Source organism: Capricornis sumatraensis, chromosome 20 (genome assembly GCF_032405125.1).
Source record: "Capricornis sumatraensis isolate serow.1 chromosome 20, serow.2, whole genome shotgun sequence".
In the NCBI taxonomy this organism is placed as follows: domain Eukaryota; kingdom Metazoa; phylum Chordata; class Mammalia; order Artiodactyla; family Bovidae; genus Capricornis; species Capricornis sumatraensis.
The window spans coordinates 61,599,904-61,618,157 of record NC_091088.1 but is presented as its reverse complement, the minus strand read 5'-3'; the positions used below and the strand labels follow the sequence as shown (position 1 = coordinate 61,618,157).

General features: G+C 51.1%; 1 protein-coding gene and 1 non-coding gene across 9 annotated transcripts in view; both read left to right on the top strand.

Moving 5' to 3' along the window:
- Positions 1–725: 725 nt before the first annotated feature.
- Positions 726–18,254, top strand: part of VRK3 (VRK serine/threonine kinase 3) — a 36,883-nt gene continuing 19,354 nt past the window's right edge. For 5 of the 8 annotated variants that reach the window (XM_068992426.1, XM_068992421.1, XM_068992427.1 and 2 more), the window contains exons 1-7: positions 766–865; positions 1,697–1,759; positions 6,356–6,442; positions 6,560–6,693; positions 8,174–8,323; positions 8,583–8,777; positions 17,954–18,018. In XM_068992426.1, the coding sequence (XP_068848527.1) occupies positions 6,561–6,693; positions 8,174–8,323; positions 8,583–8,777; positions 17,954–18,018 (543 nt within the window). In that variant the 5' untranslated portion in view covers positions 766–865; positions 1,697–1,759; positions 6,356–6,442; position 6,560. Of the gene's footprint in view, positions 866–1,696; positions 1,760–6,355; positions 6,443–6,559; positions 6,694–8,173; positions 8,324–8,582; positions 8,778–17,953; positions 18,019–18,254 lie in introns of all 8 variants that reach the window. The other 3 variants (XM_068992422.1, XM_068992424.1, XM_068992425.1) reach the window with 3 other exon arrangements.
- TRNAC-GCA (transfer RNA cysteine (anticodon GCA)) lies at positions 13,405–13,476 on the top strand. Its single transcript has one exon. It is a non-coding gene; the product is annotated as a tRNA-Cys (tRNA).

Genomic DNA, 18,254 nt, shown 5'->3' with positions numbered 1-18,254 from the left:
AGTCCACCGGATTAACAGACACGACGACAGCCAGGCGAGAGGCGGACACGCGACTGCTCTCACAAGCGCCTACTCGTATACACTTCCGGTGCCGGGCGAATATCTTCACGACTACTTCACCCAGGAGCCTCCGGGCCAGAGCCAGGACTGTTTCCCAGAGGGCTGTGCGGAGGCCTTCTCTTGTCTTCCCATCTCCACCAGCTTCCTTGTCTTTAGCGGGCCCGCTGAGCACGCTGGGAAATAGACTAGAAAAACAATCGGCCCCAGATGGCATTTGGGTATTGTAGACAAGTTTTTGATGGGCAACCAAATCACTCTTCTGCCTTTTCGAGAAGACTGAGAGGGTTTTCCATTTCTGAAGGAGACAGATAGAGTGTCGCCATGGAAACACATGAGGAGGAAACAATTCCTGAGAAGACGCGCGGTGGTAAGGGGCGGAGTTGAGGCGGGAGAAATCAGACTGTGACCTCTGATTGGCGGGAAAATGCATAGGAGTTCATCCCTCCTTACGATTGGCCCTATGTTGGCACATGCGCAGTAGAAACAGAAAGCGTTCTACTTAAGGTGGAATAGGGTTGGGCGATGAGGGAATAATCCATCCCCCAGCCTTGAGTCACCGGACTGGCCTGCCGCAAAGGTGCCTGGGAAATGGAGTTCCCAGGCAGGCACGGCCCACAGGCAGTCGGGAAGTCGGCATAGGCTGCGCGGGCGCAGTCCTCCTGGCGAGAGGATGCGCGCGCAGCGCCTCCCGCCCTAGCGGAAGTTTCCGCAGGGCAACTGAGAAGGTGAGTCCCAGTTCCCCTGGAGGGTCAAGAGAGTCTGGCTGCAAATATATGTCTGCCCACTCAGCTCGCCAAATCCAGAGGTGAGGGGAAGACGAGGCGGAGTAGGGGCGTAGCCACAGTTCGGTCGTGGTGCCTGTGACGTCAGCGCGACCCTTTGTGGGAGACTGAGCCCTCGGGAGCGGGGATCGCGGGTCGGGATGAGAGAATCTTCTGGCCTCCGAGATAACCTGTCAGCTGCAGCTGTCCGGTCTTGGTGGTGGGCGTGGATACAACGGAGACGGGCAAAGCTAATGGAGAGTGTGACGGAAGCCCCGCCTTGGTACTACGTCATCTGTGGTCCCTCCGGAGGGCGGGGCCGAGGCAAATCATTTCACTGTTATTCCTCCTGCCCTAAGGTGGAGTCTAGCCATTAGCTGTTTTGCTGTGCTGCATTTCAGGACCTGCCAGGAGGAATACAATACTTAACACACTCCATATGTTCAGTAAATATTGAACAAGTCAATAAAGAAAATGTATTAATGAATGATAAAGACTGACTTGAGTGTTGGAGCCTTGGTTTTGAGTCCTGAGCTAGCCAGATGACATTAAAATGGTGACTTCCAGCCCTCGGATTCTTTTCTTCTACACATATTTATTGAGAGTTTACTATAGCTCTTTCCTCGTGTGACTTTTTAAAGTTACTTTCTTATTTGTTTATTAAGCTTGTATTCCCCCACTAGAATGAGCTTTGTCAGGTCAGGAGCTGTTGATTTCCTTTGCTGCTGTAGGAGTTCAGTGAATAATCATTGAATAAATGAATGAACATAGCATGTGTTGGTTGCATAGCCAATTTTCAATAAACATCAGTCATTATTTTTTACTCCCATGTACAGCAAGCCTGAGTCAGCCTCTCCACGTTTATTCATTTACAGGACACAATTAAGATGGAGTTTCCAGCCCAGTGAATCTGAGGGCCAGATCGTGACCCCGTAAAGGTACCATCCCCTCGGGCGCATGCCTCTGAAAGCCTATTCCCCACCAGCAGCCTGTTCCTGCTCCATCTCTTGTGTGTTGCTTCTCTCAGACTTCATTCCCAGGAGGAAAGTTATCATGGGCATGGCAGTGGTTTCAAGGGCAGACACTGGAGTTTCATGAGTCTGCCCCAAGAGGAACTAGAGAGATCTGAGAGGCTCAGAGCTTAAGATATAGAAAAAAAAAAAAAAGGGAGGAATAGAAATATAAACAAATGGAAGATGATAACCAGTAACATAAAGGACTTTCCTGTTCTTTGCAGTTGATAAAAATGTATTCCACTTATGCCTCCAACCATTTTCAAATGTGAGCAGGCTCAGTTGTGTCTAACTCTTTGCAATCCCATGGATTTCAACCTGCCACGCTCCTCTGTCCATGGAATTTTCCAGGCCAGAATGCTGGAGCGGGTTACCATTTCCTCCAGGGATACTCCCGACTCTGGGAACAAACCCACATCTCATGCATCTCCTGCATTGGCAGGCAAATTCTTTACCACTGAGCCACCCAGGAAGCCACTCTGTCAAATAGGAACTGTTAAAAGCCCCATTTCACCATTGAGAAGACTGAGGCACAGAGAGGGTAAGTAACATGTCCAGCAAAGAGCACATCTGGAATTCAAATCCAGGCAGCCTGGGCCTAAAGCCTGGGACTGTAAGGACTCCCCTCTTTGCAATTGCAACAGAGACCAGCCTTTAAAGTGAATAAAGGAAAATGTTTTAATTGGATTGAGCCAGGCACATGATCCCACATATATGTGGAATTTAAAAAGAAGTGCAAACTCATGATAACAGAGTGGAACAGTGCTTACCAGAAGCTGTGGGGGAAAAGGGATACTGATCAGAGAGTGCAGACTTCCTATTGTAAGATGATTAAGTTCTGGAGACCTAATGTATAACATGGAAACTATGGTAAGTAATAATGTGGGTGTATACTTGAAATTTGCCAAGAGAGTAGATCGCAAGTTTCCTCACCACACACACACATACACACAAGTTGGAATTATGAGAGGTGGTGGATATGTGAATTCGTTTTATTAGGGTAATTGTTTCATAATGTATACTGTTAACCAAAATTTCAGAAATGGGGACCTGATTAAAATAGGCATTTATTTGAGGTTTGTTAGGACTGCAGCCCAGGAGACCCACATTCAAGAAGCACTTGAGAACGTCCTAATAAATGCATCAGGACTTCCCTGGTGGTCAAGTGGTTAAGAGTTCACCTTCCAGTGCAGGGGGTGCAGGTTCAGTTCCTTATTGGGGAACTAAGATCCCATGTGCCTGGCTGCCAAAACACACAAAATGTAAAACAGAAACAATGTTGTGAAAAATTCAATAAACACTTTTATTTTTAAAAGGTATACATATATTTGTGTTTTGATAAAATAATAAAAAGAAGCAACTTGAATTGTGTTCTGTTGGACTACAAGTGGAGGAGGCTTCTAAAGGCAAAAACTGTAAGGCCACAATTAGTTACGTGAGTTGTTTATCAAGAATTACAATTGGAGCTGGCAAGAAGTAAGGGTGCTTGTTAAGCAAGAATTAGTTGGGATCCAAAATGGGTGTTTGGTTACAGGGGAACAACCCTGACACACAAGATGCCAGGTAGCAGATGTTTCAAAACACTGTTTGTGTCCTTGGGTTAGGCAGCAGTCACAGAAAGTTCAAGTTCTCACAGATCCTCAGTGACCACCCAGTTTTGGTTTTTTATGCCTGAACTATGATCACTGTTTTAATCTCAGTTTGTCATATATGCTGCTGCTGCTGCTGCTGAGTCACTTCAGTCGTGTCCAACTGTGCGACCCCATGGACGGCAGCCCACCAGGCTCCCCCATCCTTGGGATTCTCCAGGCAAGAACACTGGAGTGGGTTGCCAGTTCCTTCTCCAATGCATGAAAGTGAGAAGAGAAAGTGAAGTCACTCAATCGTGTCCGACTCTTTGAGACCCCATGGACTGCAGCCCACTAGGCTCCTCCGTCCATGGGATTTTCCAGGCAAGAGTACTGGAGTAGGTTGCCATTGCCTTCTTCGTGTCATATATACATATACATACATATATATATATAGGCTTCTCTGATAGCTCAGCGGGTCAAAATTTGCCTGTCAGTGCAGGAGACCCAAGAGACACAGGTTCAGTCCCTGGGGTGGGTGGGTTCAATCCCTGGATGGGGAAGATCCCCTGGAGGAGGAGATGGCAACCCACTTCAGTATTCTTGCCTGGGAAATCCCATGGGGAGAGGAGCCTGGCGGGCTGCAGTCTATGGACTCACAAAGAGTTGGACACAACTGAGCACACACAGGCATATACTTATACACACAAGTTTTACACTTTAAATATAGACAGTTGTTGTTTGTCAAAGATAAATAAAAGTAATGAAAAAAAAACCTTTGTCTTGCAAGGTTAAATGAAGTCATGAGCAAAAGTTTATTTTGACTTTGATTTTGATATCCCAGCTAATAACCAGGACTGTACACTAAGAACAAATGAAATAATTTTGCTTTTTTTCCTTTTGCTGTTTAAAATATATTCGTTGAAAATGCCTGTTGTACTGTTATCCCTGTTGAGTTTCTCTACTTCTGTTATGAACTAGTTTCATCCTGCTCTCATGACCTGAGTTGTGTCCCACGAAAATTTGTTCATGGAAACCCTCAACCTGAGTATTTCAGAATGTGTCCATATTTGTAAATAGGGCCTTTAAAGTGGTAATTAAAATGAGGTCTTTAGGGTGGGCCTGCTATGGGCTAAATGTTTGTGCTCTCCCAGAGTTCATATGTTGAAATGCCCAATGTGATGGTTTTAGGAAGTGGGGCCTTTGGGAGGTAGTTAGGTCATGAAGGTAGAAAGTGAAAGTGAAGTCGCTCAGTCATGTCCGACTCTTTGGGACCCCATGGACTGTAGCCTACCACGCTCCTCTGTCCATGGGATTTTCCAGGCAAGAGTACTGGAGTGGGTTGCCATTTTCTTCTCCAGAGGATCTTCGCACCCCAGGGATCGAACCTGGGTCTCCCGCATTGTAGGCAGACGCTTTACCGTCTGAGCCACCAGGGAAGTCCTGGTGAAGGTGGAGCTCTCATAAATGGAATTAATGCCCTTATAAGAGACCCAGAGAGCTGCCCAGCCCCTTCCACCGTATATGGACACAGGGTGAAGTTGTCAGTCTAGCCCAGGAGAGGGCCTTTATCAGGACCCAGCCACAGTGGTGCCCTGATGTTGGGCTTCCCAGTCTCTAGAACTGTGAGAAGTAAGTTTCTATTGTCTGTAAGCCACCCAGGCTGCGGGCTTTTTTGTTTTGTTTAGTTTTGTTGGCAGTGTTGGGTCTTAGCTGAGGCGTGCAGATTCTCTAGTTGTGACTCACAGGCTCACTAGTTGCAGTGCTCAAGCTTAGTTGCTCCATGGCCTGTGGGATCTTAGTTCCCCAACCAGGGATCAAACCCACGTCTCCTTCATTGCAAGGCAGGTTCTTAACCACTGGACCACCAGGGAAGTCCCATGTCTGCAATATTTATTATATTTATTACTACTATTATATCATTCTAATATTGATTATAGCCATTTAAACAGACTAAGATAGGCCCTAATGCAATATGATTGGTATCCTTATAAGAGGAGGAGATTAGAACGCAGACAGAGGGACAAGGACGTGAGGACAAAGTGAGAAGGTGGCCATCAGCACGCCAAGGAGAGAGGCCTCCAAAGAAAGCAAACGCTGACACCTTGATGTCAGGCTTCTGGCCTCCAAAGCTGTGAGAAAATACATTGCTGTCGTCTAAACCGTCTAGTCTGTGGGAGTGAGCTGTGGCTGCCCACGCTAGTGAATATGCCTGCTGCGTCCTCATTTGTCACAAGCTCTGTGTGTGATTTTGGCTTTGATTTTTGTTTAAAGTATTAGGAAATACTCCAGAAATACACAAGGCTTAGAGGGTATCATAATGAACATCCATCATCTGACTAAGAGTCAGGATGTGGTGGGCTGTGCTGCAGTAATGAATAAACCCTGAAATCCTGGTGGTTTGCATAAGGAGAGTTTGTTTGCCAGTCACGGGCTTGCAGTGTGGACCAGGCAGCTGCCTTCATCTCGTGCCCCTGCCTCCTGAGGGCCATCCCTGCAGAGGACGGCTGGCAGAGGAGCTACTGGGGCCCCTAACTACCTTGGCCAGAAAATGACTTCTGCTCACACCCCATTGGCCAGAACTAGTCATGTGGCCCCAATCTCACTGTAAGGAACCCCGGGAATTGCAGGGGGAGTATGTGGCTATCTGGTGAGCACTAACCGTCTCTCTCATCCCCATTACGTGGTTCAAGAGATGAGCATCACAATTACAGTTGAAGACCCTCAATGCTTCCATGATTGAAGCAGTTCTCCTGCCCAACTTTTATTGACCTTAAGGCATTCCTGTACCTTTTGTGAGCTCTGTAGTTTCACTCTGCGTTTGTTCTGCTTTGTACCTGCCCTGGGCCCTTAGGGAGAGACTGGACACGGGGCAGGAACTCATTTTAGAAGTGGCCATTTTGTGGGAATGCCCCGGTGGTCCAGTTGTTACAACGCTGTGCTTCCACTGCAGGGAGCCCCAGTCAGGGAACTAAGATCCAGCATGCCACAGGGTGCGGCCAGAAAGGAAAAAAGGCTGCTTTCTGAGAGGGTATTCCAGGTATGATAACTTTTCTTCCTTCTGCATTCTTGTCACCATGAGGAACTCAGGTGACTACTCGACAGCAATAGATTAAGTTTTTCAGCTTCCTGTCCCCCCCGCCATTCTGTTTTCCAGCATGATCTGTCCAGACTGTGGCAGAGGTATTGAAGCAACGTTCAAGTTCTGCCCCTACTGTGGAAAACCTTTGCCTACAGAGAAACATGCGGGGTCCCAGTCCTTTGTCAAACCGTTTACATCATCCTCCCAAGGTAAGAACCGGGCCTTTGTGCTTTTCCCTGGAGGAGGGGTGATGTGTGTATGTGCGTGCATCTAGGAAGAGACCACAGATACCTTTGCAGCCTGCCTGTCCCTGCGTGGATACTAAAGCCCAGAGCTCAGGCTCTCTCTCTCTACGCAGTCTCTCTCTACTCAGGTATCTTTAGCAGACTCACAGCTCTAAACTTGACATTGACTCATTTCTGTCTTTGGCTTGGACTCCTCCCCTGAAATCTATATCCATATAAGTCAGACTGCCTGCTTGACATCTATCGGGTATCCCACACATGTCTCCACGTGCCCAGAACCAACCTTTTTATAGGCCTGCTGCCCCGTCTGCCCCTTCCAGAGCCTTCCCCATCAAGGTAACAGCAACTCAGTTTGTCCAGTTTCTCAGACCTTAGAGTCATCCTCAAGTTCTCTTGCTCTCCCACCCCACAACTGCAGCCCTCCAGCTGGTCTCGTCAGCTCTCCCTTTAAAAATTGCTGCCGAATCGGACCACTTCCTCCCACCACCCTGGTCCATCTCACCCACACCAGTATTGTCGTAGAAGCTTTCTTACCCCTGCTGTCCCTGCTTCTCCATCACCTGTGGTTCTCTTCAAGTGGCAGTCCAAAGGATCCTACTAAAACAAAGTCAGGGGACTTTCCTGCTGCTCCATTTCTTTCTCCAGAGGCTATTCCCAACCCAGGGACCGAACCTGCGTCTCCTGCACTTGAGACAGTCTCCTGCATCACAGGCAGATTCTTTACTGACTGGGCCACCAGGGAAGCCCTAAATATATTCTTTTACTCATTTATATTACTGTTCAGTTTTGAGCTCTGTGAGGATAGGAGTTTTATCCTGGTTTGTAAGCTCTGTTGATTGTAACCTATTGTTTGCATAGCACCCGGGACCATGCCTGGCACAGATTTGGGTGCAGAGAAATCTTACTGATAATGAAGGAACAAAAACTAGTTAGAATTGATTAGGCAGAATTTTAAAGAACCAAATAAAATCTGTGATAATAAAAATAAATATTGGGACTTCCTGGTGGTCCAGTAGCTAAGACTCTGTGTTCCCAACGCAGGGAGCCTAGGTTCGATCCCTGCTCAGGGAACTAGATCCCACATCTTGCAACTAAGACCCAGCACAACCAAATGAATAACATCATGGCAATCAGAAACTCGTAGTATGCTCTAAGCTGTGGCCTAGACACAGCTTAAGGGAGAACAGTGAGTTGGAAGATAGATCTGAAGAGATTATATAAAGGAGACCACACAGTGCTCGAGGGTATGAAAGGGGTTCAGACCCATGAAGAAGAGAATAACTGAAAGGAAGAGTGTGCTTAGGTTATTCAGCTGAAAGAAGTAGAACTTGGCTGTGAGGGTCAAAGGGAAGAGAGTGGTTGAATATGATCTCAGGGTTTCTGGTCTGATGGTTCCTGGAAAGGGCCTTTGTAACTGCAGTCTGCATTCGGTGTGCCTCTCTAGGCTCAAGGAGGAAGACGAACACCAGTTCTGAAACATCTTCCAAGAAAGTGAAATGGTCCAGCTCTGCTGCCTCCCCCTCCTTATCCCTCCCCTCAGAAGGCAAGAGTTCTGGATCTGAAGACACCTTGAGTACCAGTGGGAAACCCAAAGGTGAGAGTTTTACTCAACCTGGCCTGCCTCTCAGTGGGGGGGGAGAGGAGGGTCATCTGCCAGTGGGGCACCATGCCTCTGCTCAGGCCTGCCTCCCGCTTGCTGGACCCTCCTCCCAGCATCCTCCCCCGCCACCCTGCCTACGGGCTGCCCTTGCAGTCCATCTCTCCATGGCCGGAGCTGACCTCTCCCCTCTCTCCTCACAGCTCCCTACCATCCCCGTGGCTGCCTTTCCTTTATTCTGACCATCCTCCTGCAGGGCACCTGAGCAGATCCCCAACTCCCCGTAGCAGCCCTCAGACGACCAGACAAAGCCCTCAGACCCTGAAGCGAAGCCGGGTGACCACCTCGCTGGAGGCTTTGCCAGTGGGGACGGTGCTGACAGACAAGAGTGGGCGGCACTGGAAGCTGAGATGCCTGCAGACCCGGGGTGACCAAGGCATTCTCTATGAAGGTACACTCTGCGCACAGGCGGGCAGGTGCTGGGCTGGGTGGGCCGTCTTGGAGCCCAGGCAGAGGGGAGAGAACCTCTTTCTGAGAACAGAAATGAAAGTGTATCCCAGCAGCAGACCTGCCTCAAGGCAGCTTTCTCGTAGATTTGGGACCGCAGCCATAGTTGCCTACAGCATAGGCGCCTGCAGCTACCGGGCAGGTAGAGTAAGTGCGAGCAGGAGGCTGGGAGTCAGGCGACTGGGAGTGGTGGGAACTGTGGCCAACCAGAGAGCTTGTGCCCTGTGTAGAGGCCGCTACTGACCTCACACGGGGGTGCAAGCCCAGTGTGGCTGGGAGATAAGGGCACTGATGACTGTTCTATCTGCCCTGCAGAGATAGGATGGATGCATGCATGCTAAGTCGCTTCAGTTGTGTCTGACTCTTTGCGACCCTATGGAATGTAGCCCACCAACCTCCTCTGTCCATGGGATTCTCCAGGCAAAAATATTGGAGTGGGTTGCCATGCCCTCCTCCAGGGAGTCTTCCTGACCCAGGGATTGAACCTGCGTCTCTTATGTCTCCTGCACTGGCAGGCGGATTCTTTACCACTAGTGCCACCTGAGAAGCCCATCTCTGCCACCAGAGATAGGATGGACCCTGCCCCCGAACGTTGGTGCTTGCATTATGAGAAATGAGGTGAGGGGCAGGGAACAGCTCTACAAGAACAAGGAAAAGCACCCAGCGCAGGTTTTTATTGTGGTTAAAAGAGGTAAGGCGGGGGTGAAGAGTTTGTACATGAGCCAGAGCTTCGTGTGGTTTGAATCTCAACCATTAGCAAAAGAGGGAGCTCCAGGCTTTCTTATCAGCAGGAGGGGAAGAAGCAGGGCCAAGCTTAAAAACTGTCAGTAGGTAAACAAACCCCCATGGACGGAGGAGCCTGGTGCGCTGCAGTCCATTGGAGAAGGAAATGGCAACCCACTCCAGTGTTTTTGCCTGGAGAATCCCAGGGACGGGAGCCTGGTGGGCTGCCATCTGTGGGGTCGCACAGAGTCGGACACAACTCAAGTGACTTAGCAGCAGCAGCAGTGGCAGCAAAAAAATGCAGTCAGACACCTTGTTTCAGTGAAGAAAAAAATAACTGTGCTGGAAATATTAGTCTTAATCAACCTGACATTTACTGCGTTCATACTCCAGACCCAGACCCTGTCTAAGTAAGCACTTTATGTGGTTTTGTGAGATTTTTTGTTGCCTTTTTAAAAATTGAGATAAAATTCACATAACGTAAAATTCACCACTTTAAAGTCTACAATTTAGTGGGTTTCAGCAGATTCACGATGGTGTGCAACCATCACCACCATCTAGTTCCAGAATATTTCTGTCACCCCAAAAGGAAACCCTGTACCTCTAACAGTCACTCTCATCTCCTGGCAGCGACTAACCTACTTTACATCCCTATGGACTTGGCCTGTTCCGGACAGTTCCGGCAAATGAAGCGGTACACTGTGTGGCCTTTCACGTCTGGCTTCTTCCCCTCAGCACGATGTTTCCAAGGCCCATCCCGCACGGCTGCCTTTGTCAGAACTGCCCTCTGTTTACGGCTGAATAGGATGTCTCTGTCACGTCCGGTTCTCTTCGTCGGCTGGCTTTACCTGTGTCCACTTTGGGCCGTGATGAATAATGCTGCTGCGAACATGTGCGTGTATAGGTTTTCCCATGGACATCTGTTTGCTTCACGTTAATCAGTTTAATTCTCACAACCACTTCACGATGTCAGTATGGTCATCGTCCCTATTTTCTTGATGAGGAAAGTGAAACCCAGAGGTGTTAATGGCTAGCCCTGGCTCCAGAGAGCTTCCAAGTTTTCAGGAAGAGCCAGAAATGTGGATTCTGAGAGAGGAGACCTTGGCCTTGGAAGTGCCAGGCAGACACTCATGCAGGAAGTTCTGAGCCTCAGGTTGGTTGTCCTGCCATAGAGCCTGGGTGTTGGAGACAGACCCGGATAGGGCCGTGACTTGGCTCTCGTGCACCCAGTAAGCCTGGGCAAGCAGCTGTCCCTCAGCGTCCCCATTGGAAAAGTGAGAGAGAGTGTCCTGCCCGCCTCCTGGGGCTGTTGACCCCAAAGCACGAGAAGGGAGAGAGGCAATGAGCTTGGAAAACTGTAAAGGGATCTTGTCAGGCAGAGGCAGCGTTAGTCGTGGAGGGACAGAAGGCAAGGGCGAGAGAGAGGGGAGCATGAAGGGACACTCGGGAGCTTGCACTCCCTGCTGGACACTCTTCTGGGGCCACTTATTATTGCTCCCAGCCATGCTAGGGGGAGACACTCATGTTACCTCATCCTACCGCTGGAGCACAGAGAGGGAAAGCCACTCACCCAAGGTCACACGGCCTCAAAGAGGCAGAACTGGGACTTGAACCTAGGTGTTCTGGCTTTGTAACCATTACACCACAAGAGGGGGAGGGCGGGAGGGAAGAGGAGGGAATCGGAATGAGAAGAGGATAGAGGGAGTGTTGCCAAAAGCTTGACCCCCGCTCTGTCTATCGATGCTGAATAAAAAAAATCACAGAGACAGGGTTTGAAGGAAATAGAAGAATTAGCTTTGTCACAGCAGGCAAGCACCTGAAGAACTGTGCTCCCCTCTCTGGTGAATAGGGAGAGGTTTTATATTCCAGTGAAGATCTTGCTTTTCTGGTTTTCTTTCTTTGCAAAGTTTCAAAATGACCGCAGCTGACATCAGGCAGCTCAGCAGCCAGGTGCGGTGTCCCTGAAGTTAGCAGCCCATGACCTTCTTTCTGAAATGCAGACTGCTCCAAGAGTGTAGGAGGAGAGGGACGCCGGGTGCAGAGCGTGATCTGTGTGGGGTCAGAGAGTAATGAACCCCGTGAAGGACAAGCCCAGCCACAGGTGTTTGTTAGTGGTGCTGGCTCAACAGTAACCAAGATTGGTAGACTCTTGCGGGCCTGTTCGGCTGGAGGGAGCAGGATGGGGAGAGCCCCAGGGGCGGGGAGGGGAGAGGGAGAAAGGCAAACAAGGCAAGAGGCATCTGAAGGCTGAAGCCACCCATGCCCTCACACCAGCACCCTGCAGTGGAAGGTCAGGCCCTGGGCCGTGTGTCTTCACCTTCTGTGGCTCGGGTTGTTTGATGCAAAGAGCAAACCCCTTCCCAGCCCGCCAGCGTCATTCATTCTCCTGCAGATACCCGCCTGGTGCCAGGCCCAGGTGCTGGCGTGGGCACCGTGGGGTGGGGAGCTGCATGTGGATGTGCTTCAGGGCGGCGTTACCCCGGGACAGGTTGCCCTTGGCTCCAGCCAGTCTGCACCAGTCAGGAGGACGTAGCTGAAAACCGGCAGTAAAACAACGGCAGCAACCAGAACGGTGATGTTTATTACAGTAGCTGACACGCCCGGCCGACTCTGGGTGCCCCCTGCTAAGTCCTTTATGTCTGTTAACTCATCAACTCGTCTTACTCCCGTAACGGTCCTATGAGATGGCACTGTCTCTTCCTTTGTCAAACACTGAATTGTACCATCACCCTCCCTGGTCCCCCTGGCACAATTTGGGAGGACCAATATAGAGGCTTCTACATCCATTTCTGCAGCTGCTCACTGCGGTGCGTGTGGAGAGCTGCTCCCTAGAAGCAGCTAGGATTCAAGTTCAGTCCTGCCCTCTGGGTCTGTGCCCCTGTGGATGGAGGTACATGCCTTGTAGTCCCTTCCTGTGGCCGCCATCACAAATCACCACAATCTTAATGGCTGAAGACAGCACACGTTTATTCTCTTCTGGTTGTGGAGGTCCCAAGTCTGAAATCCGTCTCACGGGGCTAAAGTTAAAACATGGGGAGAGGGACTTCCCTGGTGGTCCTGGGGTTAAGACTCCATGCTTCCATTGTAGGGGGCATAGGTTCAGTCTCTGGTTGGGGAACTAAGATCCTGCATGCCTCACAGCGTGGCCAAAAAAATAAAAAGATGTGGGCAGGGCTGGTCCTGCCAGAGGCTCCTGGGGGAATCTCTTTCCTTGCGGGCTCAGCTCCTGGAGGCTGCCTGCGTTCCTCGGCTTGTGGCCCCTTCATCCTCAAAGCGCAACATCACCCCAGCCTCTGTTTCTGCCATCACATGCCCTCTCCTCTTCTGTGGTCAGATCTCCCCCGCCTCCCTCTTCCTAAGGGCCCTTGTGATTACACTGTGTGTGCGCGTGCTAAGTCGCTTCAGTCGTGTCCAACTCTGAGACCCCATGGACTCCAGCCCGCCAGGCTCCTCTGTCCATGGGATTCTCCAGGCAAGGACACTGGAGTGGGTTGCCGCGCGCTCCTGCAGGGGACCTCCCCGACCCAGGGAGTGGACCCGCACCTCCTGCCTTGGCCAGCAGGGTCTTCACCCACTAGTGCCACCCGGAAAGCCCTTGATTGCACCGGGCCCCCTGGGTCCTCTGGGCCAGCCCCACAGCGCAAGGCCCTTAATTTACTCACACCTGCAAAGTGTGTGGTTCTAGAAACTCCACTTGCCGCCCCTTAACGCACCCGTGTGTTTCTCCCAGCAGCATGCCTGAGCCTCTCCCTGGTCCTCAGTTTCAGCTGCTCTGGGGGGAATGGTTGCCTCTCTTTTCCATGGGTTCCCCCCGGGGTCCCTTAGAGCTCGTTTTAAGTATGCAGGCTTCCCTGGTGGCTCAGAGGATAAAGCGTCTGCCTGCAATGCAGGAGACCCAGGTTCGATCCCTGGGTTGGGAAGATCCCCTGGAGAAGGAAATGGCAATCCACTCCAGTATTCTTGCCTGGAGAATCCCAATGGACAGAGGAGCCTGAGCAGGCTACAGTCCACGCGGTCGCAAAGAGTCGGACATGACTGAGTGACTTCACTTTACCCTCTTATAAATTAGGCCAGGGTTTCTCAGCCTTGGCACCCTTGGCATTCATTGTGGGGACTGTCCTGTGCACAATAGGGTGTTTAGCAGCATCCTCGGCCTTTACCCACCAGCTGCCAGGAGCACCAGCCCCCTGTCCCCATCATGACAACCGGAACTGTCCCCAGACATTGCCAGATGCCCACTAGGGGGCAGAACCGCCCACTGTTGAGAACCACTGAGTCAGGCTGTCCCAGAGTACCCTCCAAAGATGGAGAGACCGTCAGCTAGTAATCCTCAGGTGGAATCACTGCTCTTTAAAAAAAAACGCACACACACATTTGTTTATTTACTTGGGCTTCCCTGGTGGCTCAGTCAGTAAAGAACCTGCCTGCGATGAAGGAGACGTGGGTTTAATCCCTGGGTTGGGCAGATCCCCTGGAGAAGGGAATGGCTGCCCACTCCGGTATTCTTGCCTGGTGAACTCCACAAAGGAGCCTGGCGGGCTACAGTCCATGGGGTTGCAAAGAGTCAGACACGACTGAGCGACTTTCACTTACTCACTTACTTGGCTGCATCGGGGTCTTAGTCCTGGCACATGGGCTTAGTTGCCCCACGGCATGTGGAATCCCAGTTCCCCACCCAGGTATCGAACCCGCGTCCCCTGCATTGGAAGGCGGATTCCCAACCCGGCTCGCCTGCAAAATGGAGAGCTTTAATATTGACCTCACAGGGTTGTCGTTGGAGAGTTAAATGAGTAGAACAATGCGCAGACAGCAAACAGCATGTGAATGCTTCCTGTTGTCATTCTGGTTTATTTGTTTTTGTTTTGGGGGGGTGGGGATTGGGGTTTTTGGTCATGCTGAGAGGCTTGCAAGATCTTAGTTCTGCAACCAGGGAGTGAATCCAGGCCCTCACAGTGGAAGTACTGAGTCCTAGCCACTGGACCACCAGGGAATTCTCAGTTATTGTGGTTATGATGGATGCCAGCATGGCATTCTTGCTCCAAGTTCAAGGTCACCTGTCTCTTGGCGGTCAGAGGCTGCCACCTGCCGGCCTGCCACACTCTTGTCTGCCTTTGGCACATGTGGGGACCTTCCATACATCCATGGGGTTTGCATGCACCAGGGGTCTCCCAGGTCACAGCATCTGGAGCGCCAGGGGTTTACATCCAGGCTCTCCAGGGGCCTCGGCCACGTCCACTGCCCTTCCTGGGTCTCTGCTGGCTCCTGTCTGTAATGAGAGTTTCCCAGCTGGCTCTCCAGCTGTCAGCAGGAGGGAGAGTTAGAAGAGTGGAGGAGAAAAGCCCTTTATAATCTGCACAGAAATGCAAGGAAATTGTATTTAAATTGCCAGCTGCCCTACCTGCTTCTGAGTGTCGGGCACGTGGGATAAACGCTTTCATCGAGTGGTTGATTGAGTGGTGCTTACCCTCAGACCTCGAGGTGACTCTGTGAGACAGATCCTGCTATTATGCCTACAAGGTGCCCTGGCCATTTTCTGGTTGTCCCTCGAAGATTCCCCCCAGCCCCCTCCTCACAGGTGGGGAGGACCCCCTTTCCCCCCAAGAACCAGCACCTTCCTAAGTTTCCCTCCTAAAGGCCGAGCTCAGTAAGCCCTGGTTCCTGCCCTGCTCCAGCCGGAGCTTCTTGTGGGCAAGCGTGGCTTCTCAGACACTTTACCACCTCCCTGCCCTTCATCTCAGTGTCTTAGATGACACCAGCCTGGGTGGCTAGGAAGGTGGGGAAGAAGAGAAAAAAGGAAGGATGACACAGAGGGCTGGCTGGGACCCTGGGTGATCGTTCAGTTCACAAACTCCAGAATGAGCTGTGTCTCAGCCAAGGCCGCTCTGCCCCTTACCAGCTGTGGGCCCTCAGCTGATTATATTTTAAAAGCTGCCATGTATTGAGTGCTCCCAGTGTGCCCAGAGAGGTGCCAGGCTCTGAGGCTGGGAAGAGGGTCACTGAGTGGCTCATATGAAGGGTGAAGCTGGGACTTTCTTGGTAGTCTAGTGGCTAAGACTCCCAATGCAGGATGCCCGGGTTCAATCCCTGGTCGGAGAACTAGATCCCATGTGCTGCAGCTGAGAGCTGGCACAGCCAAATAAAAAAATAAACGTTAAAAAAAAGAAGGTGCCACTGAGGGATTCCCTGGCGGTCCAGTGGTTAGGACTCTGCATTCTCACTGCTGAGGGCCCAGGTTCGGTCCCTGGTCAGAGATCTAAGATCTCACAAGCCACGCAGCACAGCCAGGAAAAAAAAAAAGTGAAGCTGGCTGTGACTCCTGCTCATTTGTACCACTGTTGTTCCTGCCCTCTGAACCATTGCATCCACTCTCCGGGATGAGCTGCAGTATTCCTGCCTTACTGACGTGGAGCAGAGAGGCCCAGAGGGGGTTAGCCTGTGTGACACCTAGTCACACAGAGTTGACGGGGGGCCCGGGCTTGAACCCAGATCTGCCTGGCACAGAGCCTCCCGTGTCACGTGGCCTCTCTAAGCTTCAGCTCTCTGGTCTCATCCGTGAAGTGGGAACACGGAACAGTTCTCAGAGCTTTCTGAGATGCTCTTCCCCGCTTGTAATTCTCAGATTTGGCTAAAACAAAATTTTCCTTTTCTTTCTTTTTTTAAAAACAAGAATGAGAACTTCCCTGGTGGTCCACTGGTTAAAACCGGTTCCGGTGCATGGGACGTGGGTTCTATCCCTGGAACTAAGATCACACATGCCGCAGAGCAGCTGAGCCTGCATACTAAAACTAAGACCCAATGCAGCCTATATATATGTTTAATATAGCTAACAACAACCACCGTAATTTTATGGTAGTAGAAAGACTCTGGTTTGATCCCTGGGTCAGAAAGATCCCCTGGAGGAGGAAATGGCAACTCACTCCAGTATCCTTGCCTAAAAAACCCCATGGACAGAGGAGCCTGGCAGCCACAGTCTGCCAGGGGGTCGCAGAAGAGTCTGACGTGACTGAGCACACAGACCTTCCCTGGGCTGTCAGGAGCCTTAAAGCAAACAATGTGTGCCAGGACAGGAGACTGCAGGGTCTGACATTAAGTGGAAAGGGCCGAGCTCGAAGGATGTTTAGAGGAAGTGCCCCAGGGGGAGATCGACACCTAAAGATGCTAAGGGAAGGAAGTGGGTGAGGCAGCGGGAGAAAGGGGTGGGGGGCGGGTGGGGCTCAGCTGGAGCTCTGGGCTTTGGAGCAGAAGTGGTCCTTCAGCGTGGTTCTGTGCTAGGCCACCACCGCTGGGCCTTCCTATCCCCTGGCATCAGCCTTTGCATATGGGCCGCCCCGGGACTTGGAGCTCAGGGGATCCCTGAGGGGCTGAAGGCTGCTGCAGGGGCCCTCCCCCAAGGGGAGGGAGCTTATATAGTGGTCAAAGACAGGAATAATGAATAGTATCCCCTGACCTGAGAAGGAATCTTGAGATTTTAAAAAAGACAAAAAACAAAGTGGAGGGACTTTCCTATTGGTCCAGTGGTTAAGATAGCCACCTTCCAATGCCGAGGATGCGGGTTCGATCCCTGATCTGGGAACTAAGAACCCACGTGCCACGGGGCAGCTAAGCCTGCAACTTCCGAGCCCACACACCACAACTAGAGAGTCAGAGTGTGGCAACTGAGACCCAATGCAGCCAAAAAAAAGCAAGGAACATAAAGTTCAGTTATGAAGATCATGGCGAGTAACTTACATATGGATAGGATTCGGTGGTCAGCAATCTGGAAGCATTTGCAAGTGCACTCTGTTTTGCCAGAGGGGTGCAGAGGGAATGAAAGGGGACGAAGCTAAAGGTAGAGTCTGACTACTGAGGGAGAAGCACGTCTAGGCCAACAGGAACCAGGGGCTTCCTCCCCCAGGGATCTCATGACCATTACTCCTCATGAACCATCTGTGTCAGCAGAAGGCCGCCTTCCAGTTTTCAGAGGAAGCAAAGAGTTAAAGTTAATGAGTAATGCAGCTGGTTTGGGTACACTCCTCATAAGCAAAAGCTCAGTGGCTAAGAAAGGGGAGCGGGCAGAAGAGTGGGCCTAAGATGGCCCTGATGGAGTCAGTGTGGTTCAGCCACACACCCGTATATGCAGACACATGCATACAGCGGCTGAGTCAGGGGCTTCAGGATCACCCCCCAGGCTCAGGGATTCGCTAGGGGAACCCACAAGTGTGCACAGCTGTGTATTAGAGAGAGAAGGATGTAGAAAGAAAGAAGCTGTTTGAAAATGAGAAGGTTCAAGTCTTGAAAGTTGAGAATGCACTTGACCCCGTGGGAACTCGTTAACCACAACTGCTGCTCGTTACTTGGAGGACAGTGACCCTCATCTTCCCTGCAGATGATAACCTCCCTCATTTTGTCCGTCCACAGCTGAGTCTGACTCCACCACTGGCAGCGAGTCAAGTCCCCAGAAACAAAGATTCTCACTTAAACTAGTGAGTGGGCCCGGGTCGGGTGGGCAGCCCCGAGGGGAGGAGAGGGGAGGGAAGGGCTGGGCTGGGCTGGACGGGCCAAAGAGCACAGCCTGGGCCAGCAGGGGCCCAGGGGCCTTGGGCGGGGCACATCTTCCTCTGGCCTTGGGCTCTCCGACATGGCTGCAGTCAGGTCCATTCCTGAGACCTGACTCGGATGTTTTCTGGCTGTGTGATCAAGCACCCCAAAACTGGGACAG